The sequence below is a fragment of the Phoenix dactylifera genome, chromosome 5 (genome assembly GCF_009389715.1).
Source record: "Phoenix dactylifera cultivar Barhee BC4 chromosome 5, palm_55x_up_171113_PBpolish2nd_filt_p, whole genome shotgun sequence".
NCBI classification, from domain to species: domain Eukaryota; kingdom Viridiplantae; phylum Streptophyta; class Magnoliopsida; order Arecales; family Arecaceae; genus Phoenix; species Phoenix dactylifera.
Window position 1 is genome coordinate 6,327,291 of NC_052396.1, and position 25,865 is coordinate 6,353,155.

The window sequence follows — 25,865 nt, forward strand, 5'->3', positions numbered from 1 at the left end:
TTCCATGCTTGTCTACTTCATGTCCAATAATGTTGTCCTTAAGGCAGTGCTAATAGGGATCGAGCGACTTCTTTGGAACTTCCTATGGGGTTCGCACGGAGGTGGCCATGGAGTGCACTTGTTGGTCTAGGAGAGTCTGCGCGCCATTCCGCGAGGGAGGCTGGGGGTGCAATCCCTTCTGGAGAGACGAGAGGCGCTCATTGCTTGTTATGCGGTTAGGTTTATCTTTGGGCCGTAGGTTTTTGGGGCCAGATTATAGCAGCTAGGTACGGTTGGGTATGGACTAATGGGGCGATTCTGAGTAGATGAAGATTGTAGCGGGAGATTTGTAGGTATATGCCCCCTGCCTTAGTGAACACTATATGGCTGATTGGAGATGGGCAAAGCGTGGATGTAGTGGACCATGGGTGGACTCTTTTTCTTTGAGACTCTGGCCAACCATAGTCAGCATCGAGACTGCTAACGGACTCCGAATCTGCAATCTCGTTAGCCCGAAGAGGGCAGAGTGGGATGTCGGCAAGATTGGTCAGCTATTTAGAGAGCACCTTGCATAGCGTGTCCGATCGCTCCCAGTTCTGGGGTGTGCTGGCTCAGATGTGAGAGTTTGAAGCACGTCCTGCAAAGCCAGTGTCAGAGTGGGAGATATCTTCTGCGCCCTCCAGTAGGAGCACAGGCATGGGCAAGATTGTGCTTGGATTTGGAGTTTTGGACTCCACCCATAGGTAGCTTTATTTCTGTGGAAGGTAGCCTGGGAGTGCTTGCCGACGAGATTAATATTGAGTAGAGGACTGGGCGTTCAACCCTACTGTCCAGATTGCAGAGCGGACGAGATGGTGGATCATGCCCTATTCCAGTGTGTGTGGGCTAGAAGAGTCTGGAGACTTGTCGAGATCCCGCAGGATGCTTGGAGCTAGATGGGACCTTTCCTGCAGGCAATTCGTCGGTGATTCGATGCCCCCTAGATGCGCTGGGTTGCCGTTGGGGCGACCTGCATGACTTATTAGATTTGGTTAACTAAGAACACTTGGACGTTTAGCGAGAGCAGTCCGTCTTCGAGGTTCATTATGGAGTGTGCTCGGGTATAGGCAGCGGAGATCATTCATGCAGGCTTGGCACATGGACCCTTGATAGCTCAGGACACCTGAGGCCCCCCTTCTGCTCGGGTAGCACCTCGTAGAGTACTTTTTACCTAGAAGCTCTCACCCCTGAGCTTTCTCAAGGTCAATTTCGATAGATGCGTGTTGGATGGTGGCAGGAGAGGAGGTGTTGGTTTTGTCATTAGGGGCCCGAACTCTAAGGAAGTGGCTACTGGTAGCTGCTAAATCTTCGATATCTCAACTTCGAGAGCAGAGTTGCGGGCGGCATGGGTCGGCCTGAGCCATACTCGGCACGTACTATAGGCCAGCTCAATCATATTGGAGGGCGACTCGGCCACTGTAATTAGCTGGATCCAGGGTGGCCCTGGTGGTGGTGGAGAGGGACACCCTCTGCTTCGTGATATTCGGCTATGGTGCGTGATGGTGTGGTTTTTCAGGCTAAGCATATATTTAGAGAGGCTAATGGGGTTGCGGACTGGGTGACCTCTTATGTGGCCAATTATTTCGGAGGTACTATGTGGATTGGGGAGGGAAGCCTAGAGCGCTCCGAAACTTGCTATTTTTTAATTTTATTAAGTGTATCTATACTCAAACTGTATAAATCATCCGCTTCAGTAAAGAAAAAAAAAAAAAGGAAAGTGTATTGTTTGTAGTAAGCTTGGTAACTTTACCGCAGAGGTTTTGAATTGTTTCATTCAGTTATGCGATTCTAGTTGAAGAAGGATTCGTCCAGATAGCTCTCCACTATATTATGCAGCCAAAACTTATGATTTTTCCTTAAAAAATAGGGTTAAAAGGTCAAGCATTTATTTATCAGCATGCCTGGTAACTTTCAGAGACTTCCTTCATGAGTTTGTATGCATTATCACTGTTCTTTATGTTACCTGGTGAATTCATCGAATGTATCGGAAAGGATTGCAACAATGTAGCATGAGACGAGTGTTTGTAGGTCAAAATATGTTTTGATATTCTGTTGGTTCAGGGACCAAGTCACTCTTTGGGGGCTGATGACAATGCAAGCTCAAGTCCCAGGGCTGCCGGGGATAGGTGGCTCCGGGTGCCAAGCTGGCGCGTTTGCCTCTCATATGAGGATGAAGGCAGGATAAGACGGGGACAAAGACCCTTATCCTGTTATCAAACTGGGCCCAAGTGGTTTTCCAAAGTCTTCAGTAGTCAATATATTCGTTTCTGATCCAGGATGTCAGGTACGGGTTATCCTACATAAAAATTAATGGAGACTTTACTCTTACTTGACTGAATTAGATATAAAAAGTGCTTCAGGCCAAAGCAAACAAACCAGCCCCTTACCAGCGGCAACTTATTTATGCACCAAAATGCAAAAGCAACATCTAAGACATTACATATTCCGTAATGGCCCGAGCTTCATGCAGCATGCACTTCGCCCCATGGATGTGAAGGATAGCCATTCCCTCCACCGGAGCAACCTGTAGTGCAGAACTACCACCACAAATTTTCCAAACAAACTCAATGAATAAAAGCTAGTCAAAGCTCAAATTGGATGATTATTAAGGCTATCAAATTAGTTAATGACTGAAACACACACACAAAAAAAAGGAAAAAAAAGAACAAGTAGAGTGTATCAATTTCGTGATCTAGTTTCACTTAATTGTTTTACTTTTTGTTAGAAGAAAAGTTGGACTTGGCTTAATTCACTTTATTGAAACTAAAAGCAAAATAATACGAGGATGGCCTGAAGGGGCCGAAAAACAGACTAGAAACCAATAATAATAATTCCAAACTTGAGAGGGCGGACAAGTCCTAGCTTCTTCACCTTGGAAGAAAGTTAAATTGGATTTCATTAAGTCCATATTATCCAACTTAAGTTGATCCAAATAGCTTTAGTTATTCATTGCTCTTCGGGTCTCGACGGATATTAATGATCATGAAGGAAAGCGAGCATCTGTTTCTTCTTTTCAGACCAAAAAAGTAAAAAAAAAATATAAGAACAACAAACAAGTAGATTGAATAATCTCCAAAACTAGTTTCTCGATCACGGTCTCATAACATCGTTCGAACATGAGGTCACCGATCAGGCACTTTGGGCTCAGAGAGTTTATAAATAGTTAGTTTAGATCCAGATCTCAGACACTGATTTGCATGTAGGATGCTTTTGCGGAACAACGAGAAACATTGATCTTTAAGAAAATTGCTATAAGACCCACCAAGTAAACCCCTTATTGTTCCCATATCAGTTCCTCTCATTTCTCTGATGCTCATTTTCAATTCGGGCTGCGTGAACCATTGTCCTAGGCATGTGCCATCGGACAAAGTAAATGATCAGTCTAGAGCTGTTAACGAGCCGAGCTGAGCCGAACCGAGCCCGAGCCTGAGAGAGCTCGGCTCGGCTCGTTTCACAGAAGCTCGGGCTCGGTAACGAGCTGTATATTGGGCTCGAACTCGAGCTTGCTTGACAAAGTAAAGGCTTGGGCTTGAGCTCGTAAAGCTGGTTTCAATTACAAGCTCCAGAACGAGCCCGAGCTCGGGCTCATAATCGGGCTCGATAACATACTATTTTTCTCTATGTGGTCAGATTTTTATGAATTATGGTACTGAAATAAGATCTTTCAATGAGAAACTAGAGCATGTTTGGGCCCGCGAGCTGCTCGGGCTCGAGTGTAAACGAGCCTCATATTGGGCTCGGGCTCGTTTGACTAAGGAGCCGAGCCCGAGCCGGGCTTTTACCGAGCCGAGCCCGAGCAGCTCGGCTCATTAACTGCCCTAATGATCACATCAGGAAGCCCTGATAGGTTGATGCCACTTAATACTAATTGTGTAAAAAGATTGTGTGAGAATGCAGAAAAAGATAAATACCAGGGGACTGATAAATTATTTTTGGGGTGATAAATATAATGTTTCGTACACAAGAAGCCTGTACAGGTATTTACATTACAATGCCTCGTCAATGTGACAGATGTTTGTTCTTTCTCAACAATAAGAAAAAATATAAATCCTGACACAAATTTTATAAAAAAAGCGTTGAAGTGAAAATTCAACTTTTTCAACATGAACTTCTGTTGTATATGCATCCTATATCAATGGCTGAGGCCTACTTAGTCCAGTGTAAGAATGTCCAAAGAAGTCTACACGGATCACTTGAGATAACTTATATTGTAAGATTTTCTTGAATGGCAAGAAAAGATCCACAAATGTTTCCACCCATGTCTGGGAATGTCTCGCATCCAGGAAGAGACTTCACCTTGCCTTTTCTGTCAACGCTCACAGGGTACTTTAGGAGGTGGCCTCTCATTTCAGTAATTTCATCAGCCACATACTGTTTCCAGTTCTGCTCTCCCATATCCCGGACTCGTCTCATGCATTCAAGGCTCTCTGGACGAGTGAAGCATTCCTCGAGCGTTCCAGTGTGCTCAGCCCATAGTGACATCCTATAGCCATAGATCTACATGTTTGGCCACTAGTCAGATGCCATTTCTTGAGCAGTTAATAGAAATGACACAAAAATTCTTATAGAAGAGTCAATCATCATAGTCATAACTGATCAGTGCATTTGAAAGATCCACAGAAGAATATTAGCCGTCATTTTTACTTATGGAGAGTTTCAGCCACAATAAAATATAAAAAGATGGTATTAAATGTCAATGAGCTGCAGGTAGTTTTACAAGGAATAAAGCAGAAACAAAATTCAAAAGATAACTGCAGGATAAGAAAAATATAGAATAGTATGGCACAGGAAATGCATTAGACCACAAAGAATTGCTAGGCATATGGAGTGTAACATGATGGAAGACAGAAGAGCCAATAGATGTCTCTAGATAGACTGTTGTAGGTCCAATGAACAGGCAGTGATAGTGAAACCCAAGATTCACACCAGGGCAAAGCTAATACAAAAATAAGGCTCAGATGTAACAGATCCCTGAAGTGGATATCATGCACTGCCACAGATGGGAGCTACGCCTAACATAGATGAATCTTTAAAGCAGCATTACCAAGATATTTACAAGAAGGTGCTGCACTTATACATATAAAGATGTGTTAAAATCTGACCAAGATTAAGAATTGCTGCTCTTACCTGACCATGAGGACCAGAGAGCTTTCTTGCCCACGTATGCTGGGGCTGGTATGCGCCCATTGCAATCTCAGTGTCTCTAGTACCCTCCAGTGACCTTTGATTGATGTTTGCCGAACCCAGTATCACATATTCATCATCCACTATCATACCTTTAGAATGTACATATATCATGAAACGCCAATTCTTCTTGGCAAGTGCCTAGAAAATCAAAACGATATTGTTAAGACTAAACACCAAGCAAATACTCTCTCACACACATACATACATGCATTCACACCAAAAGTCTTCAGCGAGGCCTTGGCCCTGATGCATTACCACATCAGCAGCATTACACATCCAACATCCTGAGCTCACATAAACTAAGACAATTTGCAGACTTTAGATTTCTTCTTCATTAGCTGTAAATAAATTTAACTTCTCGAACAGCTTGTCATATATGTGTGTGTGTGTGTGTGTGTGTGTCGAGAAAGTGGATCAGATGATTATAATAATTTGATGAAATTAAGTTTTTGAAAAAGAGGTACTACTTCGTTGGTCTAGGTTGACAAATAGACCATGCTTATGAAAAATTATCTTCAAACTTCCACAGTAGACTGTAAAATTTTTGAACTTGAATGTCGATCAAGCAAGGTAGCTAAAGCTGAATACAAATCCAAACATAAAAACACATAAGCATCACTATCCACTCTTAAGCCAAAACAGTAATCAAAAGGTTGTCATACTATGGTAACATGACTGCAGCATATTAACAATAGAAAATTAAGAAAACCAGTAAAAATATGAGAGACAAAAACGAATACTCCTTAAGAATAAGGGTTCTTACTTGAGGAGTGTTTGCTGACTTTGGAGTGTTTGCTGACTTTGGACTTCCATCTGAAAAATGATTTAGGTCTGGCACTTCACGATTACCAAGGCAAAAGAAGTTCAAATAGTCTTGTGGCTCATATGTGTTCTCCAGGCCCACTTCTTTCAAGGCCCTATAAATTGTCTCATACATCATCTGCATTGTTTTATTCTGCAGCACCCAGCAAAAACCATAACTATACTGCAGTGATCGCAATTTTAGTGATAATGCAGACAGATTCAATGTAATGATCAGAATAAAAAGGAAATGCAATATCAAAATGATGCACATAAATTAGGTGTTTCTTAGATGTTTCCAACAGAACAAATTCCAATGGAGGCAACAAAGCACTTGTACATCCTGGTTCCACTGATAATCTAGGAAGAATATCATCAACCCATGAAACATACATGTGTAAGGTATCAAAACAAGGAAAGAATATCTAACACCGCAAAATGATTCAAAAGAACAAATCTAAATGCCTTTATTATATATGCCTTACACGGCAAGGAAACTATCCTTTGTACGTCATTGAGGATGTACTTCACTGGTTTTTCTCCACCTCAATCTCAGTATCATTTTTCCAGTTGTATCCAAATACTGAAACATTAAGACTGAATAAGCTCATGGAGTATTTGAGCACTTAGAACATAGTTTCAGTTTTCTTTTCCAAGGGGTCATATTCATGATTTTTTTCGTATATTAACAACTTATTTCCATAATTCAGGTGGTAGACTAACCCACAGAGAATTGACCCTTCCAAGAATTCATTACAGACAAGTTAGGTTGACTGTTCAGCATGAAAAGGTGCATGCAATTTAAACAATGGTTATTAGTATATGCAATTACATGGATGTTTTGTTAGTACTAATATAAACGTTCAGCGAGAGTTCATAGTTTGCTTGATACAAGTAAACATTTGATATTTATGCCTTCTAGAAGACAATCATATTTGGAACCAGTGGAGGAATATTACCCCATCTTAAAGGACTAGTTAAAGTAGGGCAAAAATAATATCAAGGTGCTAATGCCTTGAATCTTCTTGTACAATAAAGGCATAAAAGTTAGATGCTTTTTTAATGTATCCTTTAGTGCTTGAAATAGAGAAGGTCCTGTGCTGGTTGACGGATGCTAAGTCAACCTTAGGTATATATCAAGTACTTGATCTGAGAAGAATGGATAATCCTCTTCACCTATTAGAGTACTTGTGACGTATCCACTTGTCACTAAGGAAGATAATGAGACTATAATTTGGATGCAAGGCAAGAACTGGGCCTAGGCCAGCCCAAGGCTCATCGTGCCAAGTCGGCTTTAAGGCGGATCATGGACTAGGCCCAGGGCAATTAAGGTCAGATTAAATAAGGCATGAAGGAACTTCGGGCTGAGCTCAGGTTGATTCTTGGCTTGGCCCAGCCCGGCCCAAAGCCTGATCCTAGAATCATGCCCGACGCCAACTCGAACTAGCACAAACCTTGCCCAAGGCCCAATTGATCCTATATCCAATTAGGGCCATAAGAAGTAGAGAAATCTCGGAGGATCCGACTGACCTCGTCGTGCTTCTTGGCGAGGATGCAACCCAAGGAGGGTGTTGAGGGATTGAACCAAGTGTTTGAGGGTGGTACGGTTTGGTATACCCTAAATCGAGTTGTTCAGGGCGATACGGTTCAGTATGCTTAAAATCGGATGGTTTAGGCTAGTACGCCATTCCTTGGATTGGATAAAGGGGAAAGCAAAGACCTTGAAGGTGCAAATGGCATGTCGAGAACGTTGGCCTGGTAGAAGAGGACGATGGTGCGGGAGAGGAGATGATCGGAGGAGAGGTCGAGGTAGGGGGGAGCGGAAGTTGTCGAGCTTGGAGCAGAGGGCGGCAAAGGAGCCGAAGGTGGCAACAGAAAAGCGGTTTGGTCAACGTTGGAAGCAAGGGAGAAGTTCGTGGTGCATCAGATCTTGATGATGCAGGCATGACCGAGATCAGTTAGTAGTCATGGTGGTGCCGTTGGTGAGAAGCCATCAGTGACAACGATGGGGTCCCTCTCTCTCCTTTCATCTCTCTCTCTCTAATTTCAGCCTCTCGTTGGCGGAGGGGAAGTTGGCATGGTGGTTAGGGTTTTGGCCCGATGGTGTTTTGGGTTGGGCTGAGCTCGGGCTCCGATCGAACTAGGGTTGAGATTTTGAAGAAAAAAAAATCGAGCCTAAGCCTATCCTGAAGCCCAAAAATTTCGGTCAGGCTTCGACAGAGACGTGACCTAGCCCAGCCCAATTCCATCCCTATCAGGGTGCAACTACCAAAACTGTATGACAACATTTGAAAGGATGAAGAATACATGAGCCATACATGAGCCATGCATACTGCACCATCTTCATGCCTGTCATATAGACTCCACTAGGGGGGATGCAAATCTCAAAGGTGGATGCTAGCAATATAGCTCAAATGACTTGTCTTTTCCGAATTCAGGAACCGTTGAGCATTTCAGAAGATGAGCAAGGTACTAGCGACCATAAAATGCTGATATATATGAAGCGAACAATTACAACTATGATAATTGGTCTCGATGATTGATCATGTCTGATGTTGAGGGAAACAACAAATCAATACCTTTTTCTTTTTCTTTTTGTTGCATCTCTTCTATGCTTGTGTGGCACAACAATTTACTTTTGTGTTATGGAAGAACACTTCATTTCTAATGCAGCAGAAGATAATATTCGGCTAGCCACATTTCATGGCAACAAACAGACGAAGCAACAAAGGATAAAATGGGTAAAATTGAAAAAACTTGGCGAGAGGTATTCTTGTAAACAAAATCATAAGAAATGAGTTCGTGGTAAGGGATGATAAAATGAAGGTATGACATGTAAAAAAAACCAGTATAAATTTATAGATGAGTGAAAATATTCAGATATAGTATATGGTGGGCAGACCTACACCATTCTTCCCGCAGCTGGTTTCCAAAATGAAGTTATAGCAATTGTTCAAGAAAGCTACAAGTATCATAAGTTCACATCTGCTGATGACTGTAATGAATTTGCAAGAAAAAAAACATATATGAATTTTTACCTTCAAAAACATCACTCCATCATTAATTACTTGCTGAAACCTTGCCTTGTTAGTTTTTACAAATTCTGATTTCACAATTCTGTCCAGTTTCTTTGATAATAATGTTCCTTATTGCTTGCCCTTTATACTTGATGCTCGTATTTGCTTCCTGTAGCCGTTATTTATCAAACATGCCTAGGTCCAATTTCCCCACAATATCATAAAAAATGTAACTTTGCCTAATAAAGCATGAAAAAAATATTTTTTTGCAAGTGTTTTTCATGAAGAGTGTAGCATAATCAAAATAGGATAACCTTAAATTGGGATTTTTTTCACTTTGCTTTCTCGTCATTGACTTTGCTCATACAAAGATTTACATCTTCTGAAGTAGCTGACAGTACGATATACAAGGTGTACTTATAAAATGGTGAAGAATAATTGAGAATGCAAAATTTATTTAAAAAAGTAAAAGATGTTTCAAAGCTTGTCCATCTATTAGAAAAAGGTTCTCTTGAATAAATATCATCGAAATGCATTATTTTTCTAAGCATGCTTTTATGTATAACTAGAATGTCTCTATATAGCACTGCATATCATTCAGCGCTTATGCCACAGAAGCATGACAAACAAAAACTTCAAAATTATCTGCACATGAAAAGCATAAATACATGGGCACAATAAAATAAGGAAGCTTAAAGATCGAAAATACAAGAAATTTACAACATTAGCAAATGGAAAACTTGAAAGTTTAAATTCTCACTCCAACAAGCACCTAAGGAGACTAAAAGCTACATACCTATGAAAGAACTAAAGGAAGTCCTGGCAACAAAATGATTAAGGAATAATATAAAAATAGAAAACCCAACTTTCTAATAATTTTGATTCACTTGAGATGTCATATAACATTTCTACAAATAATGAATGAACAACAAACAGCCACATAGTAGCATAACTATAACACTAATATATTTTGTAACACAGCATGTAATTTCAGGTAGTTAAATCTAACCTGCCAATAAAGAATCCTCTGTGTAGCAGCACCAGTAGGATTACCCTCGGGCCACATGGGAATAACTATATATGCAGAAAAACCGCTCATTTGCTTTAATTTTATGTGCAATTTTAAGAGCAATTTCAATTGGTATTAAATTGTTTGCACCTGGATAATAAACAAAAAGGAAAATGTTTTCCTCATAAGAACCAATACAATGGACGTACAAGAATTGAAAAGATGTAGCAGCCTTTATAAACAAATGTGAACTCAAAAGGCACAAAACCCATACAAATAGACAAGACATTTTAGCAGGAAAAGAAATGACACTTATGACATCCTCATAAGAAAATACGCATCTGAAACTATCTGAGCACTATCTTAAGCTGAAAGCTTTAATTAAGGATCAAACGCTGGGCTTGAATCGTCCACATAGTGTAGTGCACATGTAATGCATAAGCAGACAAGAAGTCCAGATTAGATGGACATTCTTTGGTATTTACAACCCTATTTCCGATCTACATATGCAGAGCATGACAAAACAGAAATACTGATTATGGAAAATCTCTAACGTCCTATAAATCCAGCTTACACTAAAGAAATCAAAAGAAAATTTTGCATATCTTCAATTGAATATCTTGAGGAGTGAAACCCAAAGTTTTTGATTGCTCTTTGGCATATATATGCAAATTCTCAACTTTTCTGTTGGCATGGTGCATAGGATTAGGTTTAGGCATGAATTCTTAAATCAAGTTACATAAATTTACTTCTAAAAGATATAGCTAAGATCTTGGTATGCCCTAATTTAAAATACAGGCTCTTTTCCATCTATCTAGGTATTATATATCCACAACAGGTCCTGAAATACAGTGGACACCCCTTGGTTGAGGACTTATTTGCAGATGCTCACAGGTTTTTAATATTAAGACTGCAATAAAAATTGAAGCAGGCAATAAAATCAACCAACTACTTGCACAATGAATCCCCTTTACTTTATAGAAGCCCTTTTACTTTATACTACTATATAAGTAGTTTTAAACTACTTACACTATATAAGTAGTCTAAAACCTTAACTTTATATAGTAGTTGGTTGATTTTATTGCCCCTTTTCTTTATATAATAGTTTAAAACCAACCTGATACTATATAAGTAGTATAAATACAAAACCAACATATTTATTTATATAAAGCAACCACTTATATAGAAGCCCCTTTACTTTTAAACTAGAATGCCAATATTTTGCTTCTTCCATATGGTTTTGTATTTTCAAATTCCTAAAACAATTTAATTTGAAAAAGTTGGTTTCTTTTCTGCAGGCTAGAGAAATAGGATTAGCAATTTCAACTCACAAATGGCATAAATTGGCATTTGCCTATTCATCATGCTATGACTAGTGTTACCTGGACACTTGCATCCAACTCCAAAAATCCATGTCAACTCCATATCCAAGTTGGATGGTATCAGAAACTTGGATGCTCATGAAGTTCTATGGTTGCAACTTTCAGAGATTGGTGGAGATTTAAACCCTTTCAACAGTAAAATTGATCCTCAATGTTCATGTTAGAAGTGCTTATTTGAATACATATCAAACACTTCGACACTCATGAAATTCTATGATGGCCACTTTCAAATATTGGTGGTGAGTTAAGCTCTTCTTTTTAGTGATTGGCAAGGATGTAGGTATCAAGGAATGCAGAACTGTCACCCTATTTGGGGTGTACCAGCAGAAAATCGGAATAGTTCCGGCATTCAAAATGAAAAAACCGGCAAGAGGGGGAGAGGGAGAAGGAAAGAGAGGAAAAAAGAGAGAGGGAGAGGAAGGCAGAGGTAGAGGGGGGGAGGACCGCCGGAGGGCTAGGGAGGGGCTCTGCCCTCGGACCCTTGTTTCTTTCAAAATAGGGGTCTGTTGGGACCCCTTTTTTTATTTTGAAAATTTTAAATGCTGACGTCACTTAAAATTTTTAAAATAAAAAAGAAGCCTAAATTTTAAGTGAAGTTGGCAACCCCCTTTTTCGAACAACATAGGGATTCGGACGGCGGAGCCCCCCCTTCGGCCCTCTGGGGCCCTCCGGAGGTCCTCTTCCCTCTCCCTCCTCCCTTTTTCTCTCTCTTGATCTCTCTTGCCCTCTCTGCTGTGTCAGTATGGGCCCAGTACAGAATAGCATCGGGTGTACCGAACCATGTTGTTGGTCGACCGGTACGGGCTCTGGTACCAGCACGGCGAACCTTGGGAGGTATTGAAATAATCTTGCAAAATGTTATTTTTCTATATCCTCAAGTTAATTAGAAAATTTAGATGAGAAGCATGTACAATGAAATATTTTCACAAACAATATCTTTTCATTATTTATTTTTAATATTTAAACAAGCAATATTAAAGATACAAAAATCTAATTAACTTAAAATGCATCCATGTATCTCCTTTTTTCTTTTTGTTGAGTTAGACACTTGGATACATGTCCGAATCTGATTCTATATCTGTATCCATGCAATATTGGCTATGACTAAGTGCTTGTAAATTTCAATAACCTTATATGAATCAAAATTTAGTTAAAATTTAAACATTATGACCTTTTTTGTCAAAAAGTGGTAATAAGAGTTTGAGAACCTTACATTCTTTAAGGTTATATTTATATTGTACCACCAAATCACGATCATCTATTGGTAAATTATTTCAATGATTTTTATGTTTTTTAGTTGGCATGTGCAAAGCATGTGCCACCGAACTAGTCTAATTTTAAAAGTGAAAGACCTTTTACCACCCATAGATTGTACACAAAGAGCCTTCTAAGAAGAGGCAACAAGTAGAATCCACGATTTTCAAACATTAGATGAACTTAAAAGTATGTACTACCAAAATAATTGAACATTTAACTTTCTTGTAAATGATGCTTACCTAAGTCGTTGTTCGAATCCCAATTAAATGATGAACCTAGGAAGTATTGATTCTCAATATAAATGAAGTGTTGGGCAGCACGGATGGCATTTACATAAGCTGTATGTATGCTCATGTCAATCAATACATTTTTCCCACAAACGAGGTTCTGTTGGATAAAATTATCACAGTTGATGTTACTTAAAAGAAAACAGCGATGGATAGTTATATATGGATAGTGGATTCTATATCTTTTTACATACCTTGGTCGGAGCATTTCTTGGATCCTTTGGGAAGCCTTTCACAGAATTTGAATCAATTGAACGGAAAACCTGAGATTTGTATGGAACAGGAAGATTAGGAAAAAAAATCATGAAATCAAGAAATGATATCAGTCAAGAATTCAGTGAAGAATTACAACGTGCTTTACCTGAACATGCCAGGTCTCTGGATCATTATCATTTAGACGTGGCAAGTCTTGAATCCCAATGATATATGGTATTCTTTCAATACTGAGCAATGCATCATCAAATGACCTCTTCAATTTTTTAATCCCATGGCGTTTTGAAGCTTTTAACCAACGCTCCTTAAAGTTTGTCAGAATGTCATAAGCTGCTGGACCATCAATTCTAGAATGCAAATCATGCCATGGTTCCCTTGGGCCACTGGCATCAGGTCCCTAAGTGGAAATATAAATTATTACAAGAAAGTTCCAACTTCCAAGTTATGCTTAAAACTTTACAAAAATCAAATTATATTTGATCAAAAAGAAGCATAATTTGATTTCATCGAATTGGTTGATTCTTATCTCTAGTATTTTTATGGAAACTGAGCTGGGCACTCTAGGCATTATTCCTTTAGTTTAGCAACAGACATGCGATTTATAATATCAGCAAGATTTTTTCCTTATTTATTTCTGTTTATAATTCCCAAAATCTTTTTAAGAGTCCCAGTCAAGAAAGCAGAGAAGAAAGCAAAATCTTTTCTTCTTTCTTCTCCTCCTCAAACGCATGCTTTATTTAAAGTCCTAATTGGGAAAAATATAAAAGAGCAGAAGCCTTACCTTGAGGGCACATACACTAATGTTTTTCCTCTCTTTTGGATAGAGCAATTGGACATTTTTACCTTGGTGAAGATATTTTGGAATGCAGATGCAGGATCGCAGCCAGCCATCAAATACTCTATCTTGTGAAACCACAACCATCAATCCAATTCTTCATTTGAATTAGCCACATGGACATGAGTACATGCATCTAACTTATTGATTGATGAGATCCAGTTAACACTTTCTTAGCTCTTATTGCAGTAATATTAAAAGAGCCTTAGGGTAGTTACATCATACATACTTCCCCATATTTGGTGTAAACTGTGCCAAACCACACTCCAACCGCATCAAACTTTGCTAGCTCACAAACTTAATTGAATTGGGCATCAACTGTTAATCCACACCTGCTTGAACCAAAATGTACTAACCTATGCCCGCTTAGACTGAATGCCTTCCTGAACCAGCACATGTACCAACTTGTATGGTTGTATCTATTACTGTAACAACACAGGACCTCACCCAAGATGGCTAGCCAGAAGCTATTATTTGGGTTCTTTGATCCTGTATAAGTACCCAAGATCTACCCAGCGAATAACCGATGTGTGACTAAACACACGCCTGCACGGGTCCTCACATACTCCCCCCGTTTAAGTCCTGACGTCCTCGTCAGACTAAGGGTTCAAATCCATTCGAATCTAATAACAAACACCACGATCAGCCCGTGGTCAGCTCCAATAGATCCGTGCTGCAGTGTTCCCTAGTACACATAGGTTATGGGCCGGGTCCGCTCTGATACCATTTGTAACAATCCAGGACCTCACCCAAAATGACTAGCCGGAAAGTATTATTTGAGTTCTTTGATCCTGTATAAGTACCCAAGATCTACCCAGTGAATAACCGATGTGGGACTAAACACACGCTCGCACGGGTCCTCACAATTACCCACGTCAACCACCAGGAGAACCCTGCAGCTTTGAATGCAGCATCTCCTCTATCAAGTGAACTGCCACCGGATGGCTATTGCTTCACTGGTATTTACATTTAGTTGGTTGATGGGATGACAGCTGTGTTCAGTCCATAATATTTTCGTCCTAAACAACTCCGGGCAAAACTTGATTTTGCAAGAGCTGAGCTGGGAGAAGCAAGAGATGACGAGGCTTTGATAAGTGGATAGGCAGACATAACATCTAATAGTTATATACTCTAAAATGCAATGTTTGCAAGTCTCTTGACAAAAATCACAGTCACTCTCTCTCTAAAAAAAGACCTCCTGGGAATTTATTAAAACACCATCATGTAGTTCTAGGAGCTAGAAAAAGAAGCAAAAGCCAAACATACTTGAAGGAGATGACTATTGGGTACCAATATGGGCATTCTGGAAGTATCCTTCATGGGCTGAGGTGTCTGTGGAATACCTGTGCAGATGGATGTAGGGAACAGAATCTATAGAGAATTTTAAAGGCATGCTTGGACTGTTCAAATAGGTTTGATGCATTCAAAGGACATGATGCCTGTTAATGGAGACTTCATTGCTGTTTTTATTTGGTAAAAATAAATGCAGTTTTTATTCCCTTAAAGATCTGAAAATTTGAAGATCGGAAATCTTGGATGCAGCAGACAAGGAGCATATTAAGTTATTTTTGCATGCAGATATATGGAGAAATGTGAGAGAGATAGAGAGAGGTGGGAAGGGGAGGGGCTCGGCTCTCGGGCCAAGTTTCTCTCCAAGATGGAAGTAGGGTTAGGAAGGGAAGGAAAAAAAAATGAGGTGAATCGAATAAATGGATTAAGCGGCGAAGGGAAATGAGAGAAGAGGTTGAAGTGATGATACCTCGTACCCAATTGATTTGTTTAATGGTGGTATGACATGCAGGAAGTAAAAAAGAAAGGACTGTTGCGATGTTACAAAATATATTCAGCTGATTTCTTTAATTTGATGGCAGTACATAAAGATATCAGATATGAAATATAAATGATTAATTTCATTAATTGGATGGCAGCAAAAATCCTCAGGTATAAAGTTTTATGTTAACTTTCCCTTTAGTCTAAGTCTACGAGGTAAAATGAAATCCTGAAGTAGTACAGAAGTCTCAAACAAAGACACAACTTATGTATGCCAGTCCTGTTTCTTCTCTCACTGGCAACCACTATTTCACATTACATTGCCCGTCAATGAGATAAAGAATAGCAGAATCACACCTGCTATATCATTTTTCATGAAATTTCTGTGCTACTATAGCATGGTTCAGCAGAGCAAAGTTACACTAATGTATTGATAAATTTCTACAAACTAGACAGTCTAAACATACAAAAGAAAAAAAGAGCTAAAATTATAATAATAACTATTTAATAACTTTTCAATATATAAATTTGCATGGATGCTTCATTGGCACTCCCATCCCCTAACCTTTTAAACCTTGCCAAGTCCCTAAACTTGCACACACTTTTGTTTACTTAGAATAGGACAAAGCGACAGATCCAAAGAAAGTAACTGCCTATGGCAAGCGTAGTGAATGGATTTGGATGTAGTACTAGGTGAAGAGAGGTATTTGAGGTTTAGTTGGATGATTAAGATGATCCCAACTAAACCAAACTATCAAAGGCAATAAGGTCTGTTGGTAGATATTGGAGTGGCACTTCCATACATAGCATGACAAACTATCAAGAATTGTCAAAGTGAATAACTATCGGGCACACCATTTTGCCTCTTTCACATTAATTAAATAACTAGCAAACTAATGAAAAAATTTATTTTATCTAGTCTGCTACTGGTTTGGCGATTTATTTTTCTTCTTGCTTTACTGCATACCTATGAGAAGGTAAGAAAAGGCTCCATAGTCTTGCTACTTAACACACCAAAGTCAAGTCAGAAGAATAACAAATAAAACAGAATAAAATCAGAAAACATCAGGTATGCAGCCAATAAGGTTGAACAATTACCACAAAGTTAGGTTGGTGATAGTCATCCTTATGCAATGTCTGTAGTGTCCTAAATATAGGATGTTTTGGAGTATCATATCGCCCACCGCATAAATCAAGCCCTCCAATAAAAGCAATAATTTTCCTTTTATTATTTCCAGCATCAGCATCCACAATCACAGTTTTCTGATGATGAGTATAGATAGCTCCAGTTTCCTGACATCCAAGAATTCAGATTAGTAGTTCGCAGATATACTGGATTCATATCCAAGAATAAGGCAATGTTTATGGTACACCAATTGGATACTAGGCTTGCATGGTCCATGTAACTTTTTATTAAGTACAAAAGAACAGAACATCCTTCTATGACATGAGAAGCTTATCAGGCGAAAATGATGATTACGAACAAAATCAATATATATAAATTAAAATCTTATTCACATGACAATGCGACTGTCAGACTGGAATTCATGAGACAAATGCTGGCAACATTGAATGAACTTAGGAAAAACTAAAGCACCAAGGAAGCAGGGAACAAATGTTTCCGTGCATAGCATGTAATTGCAAGTTCATTAAGGCAATAATGTGATAATTCAAACTCTAGAAATTGAGAGATAAAATAAGGCCAGATTGGACAAACTTGGAAAAAAAACTAAAGCACTAAGGAAGAAGGAACAAGTCATAAATGTTTTGGATCAGAACAATTAGATTGTACATGCACACATGTTAATGCCATTCAATTGTCACAGGCAGTCAATTTCCTTACTCAACTAAATGTTTGAGTATTTATCAGTGATTCAAATACAGGTCCATATAATGCCATTCTACATGATTGCTAGCATGATGTAGGGGTACCATTGTGCGTCACTTAATATCAAAGCATATTACAACATAATATGATACAATTTGTTACTTGTCTGCATGTGATCAGACTGCCAAAACACAGTTGAACTACCTTAAGGCCCTCTTTTGTTCCCAAATAATTTTAACCAACACATTTTAATAATGTTATCCGAAAAGCTACTTATTCCTGGTTAATCAGCCAACCTCCCCCTCAAATAGGTTCAACCTGGTTTAACTGATAAGCACCAAAAAGGTGCTTTTCAGTTTTTTAAAATCCCTAAAGTGCCCCTCATCATCAGGGCTTTACAAGTCTGAGAGAACAAAAAGTTATTTGGCTGAATAAGTCTGAATAATTCTGAAAAATTGCATGCCAGAATGTGGGAATTTGAGGTCACATGAACTACTTTTTTCTGTGGACAAACTTTCCAGTCAGGCCTATGGATGGAATCCCTTTAGATCTTTGGGCCCACTATTCAAATAAGCATAGGGGGGCTTTATTCAGATTTATTCATTTGGGAACCAAACAGGGTCCGAGTCAACTACATTTCGATAGGACAAGTACCAAATTATTACTCTCTCCAAAAGATCCCCATTCTTTCTATAGCCTCTTTTTTTTGTTTCAATTTACTAAATCCAATATAATGCTACTTCACGCTAATTTGAAGTAGGGTTGGCGGAACCGTCCCGAACCGGACAGTTCCGGCCATTCTGAGCCGTATCGGAGGCTCACAGGTACGGTTCTGGCAACGAAAATGAAAACCGTTGTTGGAGACAGAGAAGGAGAAGGAAAAAGAGGAAAGAAGAGAGCGAGTGGGGGAGGGAGGGAGACGGAGATGGAGGTAAGCTGGTGGAGAGGGCGGATGCTGGCGAAGGCTGGCGCCTAGGCGAGAGGTGAGACCGCTGCCGGTTCTCTTGTTTCATTTGAAACAGAAAAATCGGCCGTAGCCTCTCCTTCCGCCCAGGCGCCGGCCTCTGCTGACTTCTGTCGGCCCTTCGCCAGCCTCCACCACCGTCCACCGGCCTTCTCTCTCCTTCCCTCCCCCTTCTCTCTCTCTCTCTTTCTCTCTCCCACGGTCTGTGTCACCCACTCCTCGGTCGGTATAGGCCTGGCCCGGCATGGCACGGGCCCGTACTGACTCGTGCCACCAGAGAACCGGTACGGTGCCCGGTACCGGTTCCGCCGACCTTGATTTGAAAGTTTGGCTTCTTAAAAAAGTGTAATGGATGTGGAACATGAAAAACAAAAACCATCATTCTTACTATTGTTACCATTGCTTAAGAAGCTAGATTTGTTCTAATGTCATTAGCATGAATCAGTACTGAGAACATTTTTTATTGCTAAAAAGCCAGCGGAACTATAAAATCAGATTTAATGCAAAAAATAAGAAGCTATCCCACTATACTGGTGGTGTTGCATATCTTTCCATGATGATGAATTTTGAGTATCAGCATCATATGGCACCTTGACACTCATGAATCCAAAATCAGTGCTGATAAGTTCTTAAAATTCAGTTGCAATGCCACCAATTCTTGCATCATATAACAAGGCTTAGTTCTTACTGAGATTTACTGAGAAAGAAAAGCAAATATAGGAGATTACTAGAAAACAAAGATACCCAACATCAGCTATCAATTTACAATTTTATGTTGACCCATGCAAATCCCAAAGTTCAAATGCAACAAAAGAAATATTTCCTTACACCAAAAAACCTTATTCATATAGTTGACTTTCCAACAAATACAAATCCAAGCTCCCAAGCCATTCACACATGCCATCACATGGCTATCTCGACCAGAACAACTCATCCATCTCCATCTCCTGGCATTTGATATTCAAAAGCTGTACAGCCAATAGTCTCTATTGTATAATTAGAGTTTAATGATCATTTCCACCTCGCTCACCCGCACTACCTTATTTTACAAGATTAGGCCCTTCTGTTCCTGTGCCAATGAATTTTCAGCAACCCTCCCACACCAAAAAGTATCTGACTCTCCATCTTTATAGATCCCCTATGCCTATGATAAATCCCCATTTTGCACCTATATTTAACATGCCAATATAGTATTGAAAAAGTTTTCTTAAAAATATGATGAATCTTCTATAAGGCAATCATTAAAGAAATTTTGAACTCATACATTACATAACAAGGAATCATCATAAGGGAGCATGAATTTTCAACAAAAAAAAGATCAATGCCTAAATGAATTATCGAAAACAGTGAGAGCTGGAACCTGAATAGAAATAGAAAATATCCCTGTACGAATTTAAGCCAACTAGGAACCTGCTGATATGATGTCAACTATAGTTTCAAATAACACAAAATAGTAGTAGGCTAAAGATACGAGTAACTGTGTGGCTTAAGCAAAGATTGCTTTCTGATGAAATCAAAGCAGCTCGCATAAGATACTAGAAGAAGAAAATGTAGAGTTTTAAGAATGCAGCATTTTTCTAGTTTAGCAAGGCCATTTTGCAGAGATGTACAAGGCACTGAAAGTGTTTTGATGAATCATATCTTGCATGATGTTTACTCCATTGTGGAGTCATGACAACTATATGACTTCCTGTATCTGGTATGGGTTTTGGCCATGAAAGCTTTTTTTTTTTTATTTGTTTTCAATGGGATGCATAAATTCAAAAATTTAAAGTATTTAAACAAATAGCAATCATGATATCTTTTCAGTTAACTTCATCAAAGAAAAAATCAATCAAATAAAGTAATAAACCCATGAATCAGTGAAAAAGGTTTCTAAAAACCTGGACTCTACTCTTTAAAGCTATTTACATAAGCATATGGTTTTGGAAATTCTACCATAACTCTACTTTCTTCCATAAGTATTCTAGTAACCTCATCAAGAGTGAAGAAAAAGTTTCTTGTAAAACTCCGATCTTAGCTGCCGCCTTTAAAACAAGTATTGCACCATAATTAAGAAACCAACACAAAGATATTACATGGACAATTAGGACAAACAAGCTCAGCATATGTCCAAGTCGCACCTACCAAAAAAGAAATATATCCAGAACCCCTTTATATACCAGCCTGCTGCCAGAATGGGATAAGTCCTACAACCACCACCAACCACACATTGTTTACAAACATCAATATTTAGCTTCATTATCAAAACTTATACGCAATTTATTATTGCATGTATAACATAAAATAATACTACAAGTACCAAGCATCCATACTGCCACATACACAGAACAAAAGCAACCATATTAAATATTTTGAAAATTCCATAGGTAGATCATAAAATTGACAGTATAAAGAAAATTAATAATCGAGATAACACTATGCCCATGCCAAGCCAAAATGGGAAATAAGCTAATTATTGAAAGCTAACCTGCTGCTTCACCCAGCTGTGTCGTTTTCCAGCAGAACGAGGACAAAGCAACACCTGCACGGAAGAATGCTTGAAAAATCGCCGAGTCTCCTCATCACGGGTTCCCATTAAGCCATCCTACATACATAACACTGATGAGCACAGTTTCAAGTGACATGTATAGATGCCTTCCATACCAAATTTAGAGGCTTCAGCACCATGACATGTCATTCAAAAATATTCATATCCAAAATTAACTATGAAGATAATTAACTGGTTAAAAACAATGAGACAGGTAATAAATGTTTATAATGCAACCCAATAAGCTATGCTAAAGATAATAAGTATATGTTAGAAAATTTGGAGGCAGGAATGCATATTAAGAGCACAATATTCTTATATCCTATTGTTACCTGATTCCTTTCTCTCTAGATCTTCTAACCATCAGGGGGAAGCATGACTTTCCTTCAGAAAGTGGGGGTTTGGAGGTAATTGAACCCAAGGAATCCATACCATAGATGCCAAGGAATGTGTTTCTCGCTCCAATTGGGGTTTAATGAGAAACCGATACAAAGTACGTTTTGTGAGATGCAGAATTTGAGTTCCCCTCATCATATCCCACTTAGATGATAAGACCATAATTTCAAGAAACACGCAACCAGGAAATGAATGAGATTTGCATGGGAAACTCATAGGGAAGCAAATTCTATCATGATATTTATAGCCAGTCCAACATTGTGCACCTAATTCTCTCAATTTGTACTTCTAGGAACACCAAAACCTAGATTTTAATTAATTAAAAAGTGAAAAAGATAACCCAAAATGGGGATTCAACATATAAGCAACAGGAAAAGAAAGGGAAAAGCTTCCTCAAAGAAAAAAGTTACCTACTTGATATCCAACTGCACCAATGCTCCTTGGTACAGCATTCAGTTTGATGCCACTGTAAAGCAAGCCATAAGGAGGTTACAACATAGCTGTGTAATTTTTTGCTATGTGTTACACTAGTACCTGAAGACTTGATTACAAAAACCCCTCTCTCCCATGGTAGATCAATTTTCTGTTTTATGAAAGAGACTAAGAGAGTGATATCTAATTAAGAAAGGGTTTCCTTAATGACTAGTTTCTTTGTTGTTTCCCTATGACTTCTTTGTTATTTTTCATGTAGTCTTTACATTTATCTATATATATTATGTTGTCACTCCCCAGTTCTCGCATTGGGATTCTTTTTCGAGCATTGTTTCACACTTCCTGCTCATGTATTGTTTCTCACATTCGTTTTCTTTCATGCAGTTATGATCCATGGTACTCAAATGAGCGGTTGTATTTCATTACAATTAGCATTCACTTGAATCTCACCATAATGAGTCCTCAAAAATCTCCCAAGATGAAGATCTGCCGTAACATTTGCATTGCTAAGGACGTGCGCATAATGGATTCTTGTCTTTGTTCATTTCTTATATAATATTTAACATAGAGAAGCGTAAGCGTTTGAGCTTTATGGTATTGAGTAATCACCAACACTAGTAAGAACAAAAGAGAATGCCATAAGAAAGAAGCAAGGTTGTAAGGTTGGATGTGAAGCAACAAAATAGTTTCATGACCAAGAATGTTGAGGCAGCTATGTCGTATACTAAGAAAGATAGATTTGCAGATGAACATTAGAAGATGCTTAAGTGGTGAAGCGATAAAATATGAAATGACAAAAAATATATTGAGATGGTGAAATAACAAGCAACAATAGTCTAAAGAATATAAAAATAAATGGGGATCATTTTTTCCAAGAAAAGATGTAGGAGAGTAACGCCTAAGAGAACCTCTTGTTTGGGTTGACAAAATAGCTTTCAATATGGACAAATATTGAAAAGGCATCTGTAATCTGATGTATAATATTTTGGAATATGACTTCAGGGTTCTGATTCTTAGAAGTGGCAATAAAAATTCATTCATTCAAGCAAATTTAGAACAGCTGCACACGATAGGTACAACAACATTGTTTGCCCCAGAAATCTTAGCCACCACATAAAGACTTTGCCATCCCACTACTTGAAGTTGATCATAAAAATCCCTACAATCAAAACATAAATTTAGGTCCTAATTTCCATGACTAAGAATAAAAATATTAGAATGCTTCATATATTTTAGCTTATATCGCAACAATATTTTTTATACTAGACTAGATTAAATATTTTATTTAGAATATCACTACTATGAAAATCATGGTAGCCAATATTTACCATGAGTTACATGAGCAAGTAAGACTGCACTTGCTAAGTTTTTAACCATTATGTCTGCTTTCATTAAATATAAATACATGTTGAGAAAAAGATTAAGGCTAACCTAGCTTTTGCATGTATAACTTAACCTTGTAATAGTCCTCAGTGCAACTTAAGTTCAGAGATCACTGACATGCAAATCAGTGTCAAGATTAAGTATTTTTCACAAAAAAATAGTAATGGAAAAATCTCAAAGGCAACCAGAAGAAACGGTGTTTGACACCTAAATGATTGCAGTTGGAGTGGAGGGCCACATGCCAAAGTTGTGGCCCCCCACCTAATAAGCAGAGATTTCAGGTGTGCTAACCCTGTTTCTTCAAGGTGTTTGTGAGGTTGTTTCTCAGTTTAGCTTCAGTCTATATATTTAACCAACTAATGATTGACAATATAGGTTAAAAGTCAGAAATGATTTTATAAATGATTCTGAAATTATTCATCTAGCAGCAGAAAGGAAATAACTGCAAAACTAAGCCAAATATCAACCCAATTCATGATATTATGCAAAGAAAAAAATGGTCATTACAATGTCCAATCAACAACAAGAAATTTAATTTGATATACTAGGAATAAATGGGATTTGTTCTCTTCACCACCAAAAGCTACAAAGATTTGGATAGTCGCATCACATTAAGCCCCAACAAAAGCACATAACAAGGCATATTCATTTAAATCATGATCATTCGGAAAAGTGTAGAAGCACTATGAAACAGAAAGGGTTGTGAAGCCTTACTGTTTGATAACCGAGAATGTTCCTTGAAGTTGGATCATCCCACACAAGAAGCAACACTCTCACCCCTTCCTGAGACTTGGTCTTTAGGAGATCCCCTAGAGTACAATCACACCCATAACCAGCATCCCGCACCAGATGCACTGTGTGGAACACCGACCACCCGGTAATGTAAACCAGATGGGAAGCCTGGCTGATTGCATCAAAGATGTCACGCCAACACTTCCCATGTACATAATGCATCCCATGGTCCAGCCTCAGGTCCGGAAGGCAACCGTCAGGAACATGAGCATCTTGATAAAGTGTGACCTTATTGCCTTTCCAGAGAGGGAAATAGGTACCCGGCACGCCATGGTAGTCGGGACCAGCGCCGACCCCATTATGGTACATGCTGAGCCTCTCTATTGGGATGTACTGTATCACAAGCGTCAGTACAGCGCCTGGCTTGCAAGGCTTACCGTTGGGAGCGAGAATTGGGTAAGTCCCTTCCACCCTCTGGCCAGAGTAGATCGACTCCACCGGGATCGAAACAGTTCCAATGAGCTGCGCACCTACAACATCATTATCCTTGACCACGAATTGGACGTCGGCGGCATGATGCGCGACCGGGACATTGAAATGCTGCATCCAGTTGGGGTTCTCGCTGTTGCTAACTACATAAGTCCGTCCGACGACGGCACCGCACACCGTGATGGACACGTAGGGGTCGCTGGTCATCGACGACAGGTGCTCCATCTTGCCGCTGAGAGAGCCGGTGAGCCGCTTGCCGAGCATGTCCCCCAGGGTCTTGGAGAACATGTCCATGTTGGGGAGGTTCCTCGCCTCGCACACCCACACGTCGAGGCTGCCGTGGAGGAGCAAGACCTTGAGGGAAGCCTTGAGGCCACTGGTGTCTTCGTAGGGGACCAACTGGAGGTTCTGCCCGTGGTTGGAACCGCCTTGGGGGACGAGAGGGCTGCTGAAGGAGGTCTGCGGCAAGAGGGACGGCGGAGCTTGGGGGAAGCTGCCGGAGAAGGACATCGAGGGGCGGTGGTGGGATCCGGCGATGGAGGGGAGATCGGGAGGCTGATCGGAGAGGCGGATGTTGGCAAGAAGATCATTCAGGGGATAGATCGAAGATGTTGATGGGGAATCGGTCAGGGACGGACGGGCAGAGAGGGAAGGATTGTCGGGTGGTGGGCTATGGGTGGAGAAGCTATCGGAGCGGGAGGGAGGGTAGGAGGGCGGGGGGCGACGGGGGCGGTGGGCTCGTAGCGGGAGCTGCCGGCGTCGTGGAAGCTGGGGGAATTGGGATGCGAATCGTAGGGCATAGAATGATGGGGACTGGGATAGGGGCGGGGTAAGAGATAGGGATAGGGATTGAGGGGCTGGGGATTGTAGTAGGGATCGTAGGAGGGAGAGGGAGAAGAAACGGAGGCCGGGGGGAAGGCCGGCGGGGGGTAATCCAAAGGACCGGAGTGGTTGAATTGGGGGTCTGGATTCATGGTAGGGGACGGGAAGGAGTTGGAAGGGTGGAGGTAGGGAGGGGGCCGGTGGTGGTAAGGGTCGGGGTTGGGAGGAGGGGGGTAGCCGTAGGGGTATGAATAAGGGTTGCCATAGTTGTCCATGGAGGAGGAGATCTTGTTCTGTTTTCTTCTTCCTCGGTTTTCCCTTGCCGCTGCGAATGTCTCACGTAGTGGAATTCTTTCTTCTTGGAGCTTAATCCTCTCTGAGAAACGTCGAAAGGATTCCTGTGTGAGCGTTGAAAAGAAGAAAGAGAGGGGAGACGTTATAAACGAGAGAGGGGAGACGTTTCGCAGTATGACGCGAGGGGGAAAAGAAGAAAGAGAGGGGAGACGTTATAAA

General features: G+C 39.9%; 1 protein-coding gene across 1 annotated transcript; it reads right to left on the minus strand.

Annotated features, from left to right (window-relative positions):
- Positions 1 to 4,127: 4,127 nt before the first annotated feature.
- LOC103696618 (phospholipase D beta 1) lies at positions 4,128 to 25,688 on the minus strand. Its single transcript, XM_039126653.1, is given in 11 exon segments — positions 4,128 to 4,515; positions 5,146 to 5,343; positions 5,969 to 6,160; positions 10,033 to 10,116; positions 10,118 to 10,182; positions 12,911 to 13,058; positions 13,153 to 13,221; positions 13,320 to 13,568; positions 16,875 to 17,069; positions 21,039 to 21,155; positions 24,024 to 25,688. Coding segments are annotated over 11 exon segments (2,628 nt in total). The 5' UTR covers positions 25,041 to 25,688; the 3' UTR covers positions 4,128 to 4,221.
- Positions 25,689 to 25,865: the final 177 nt, after the last annotated feature.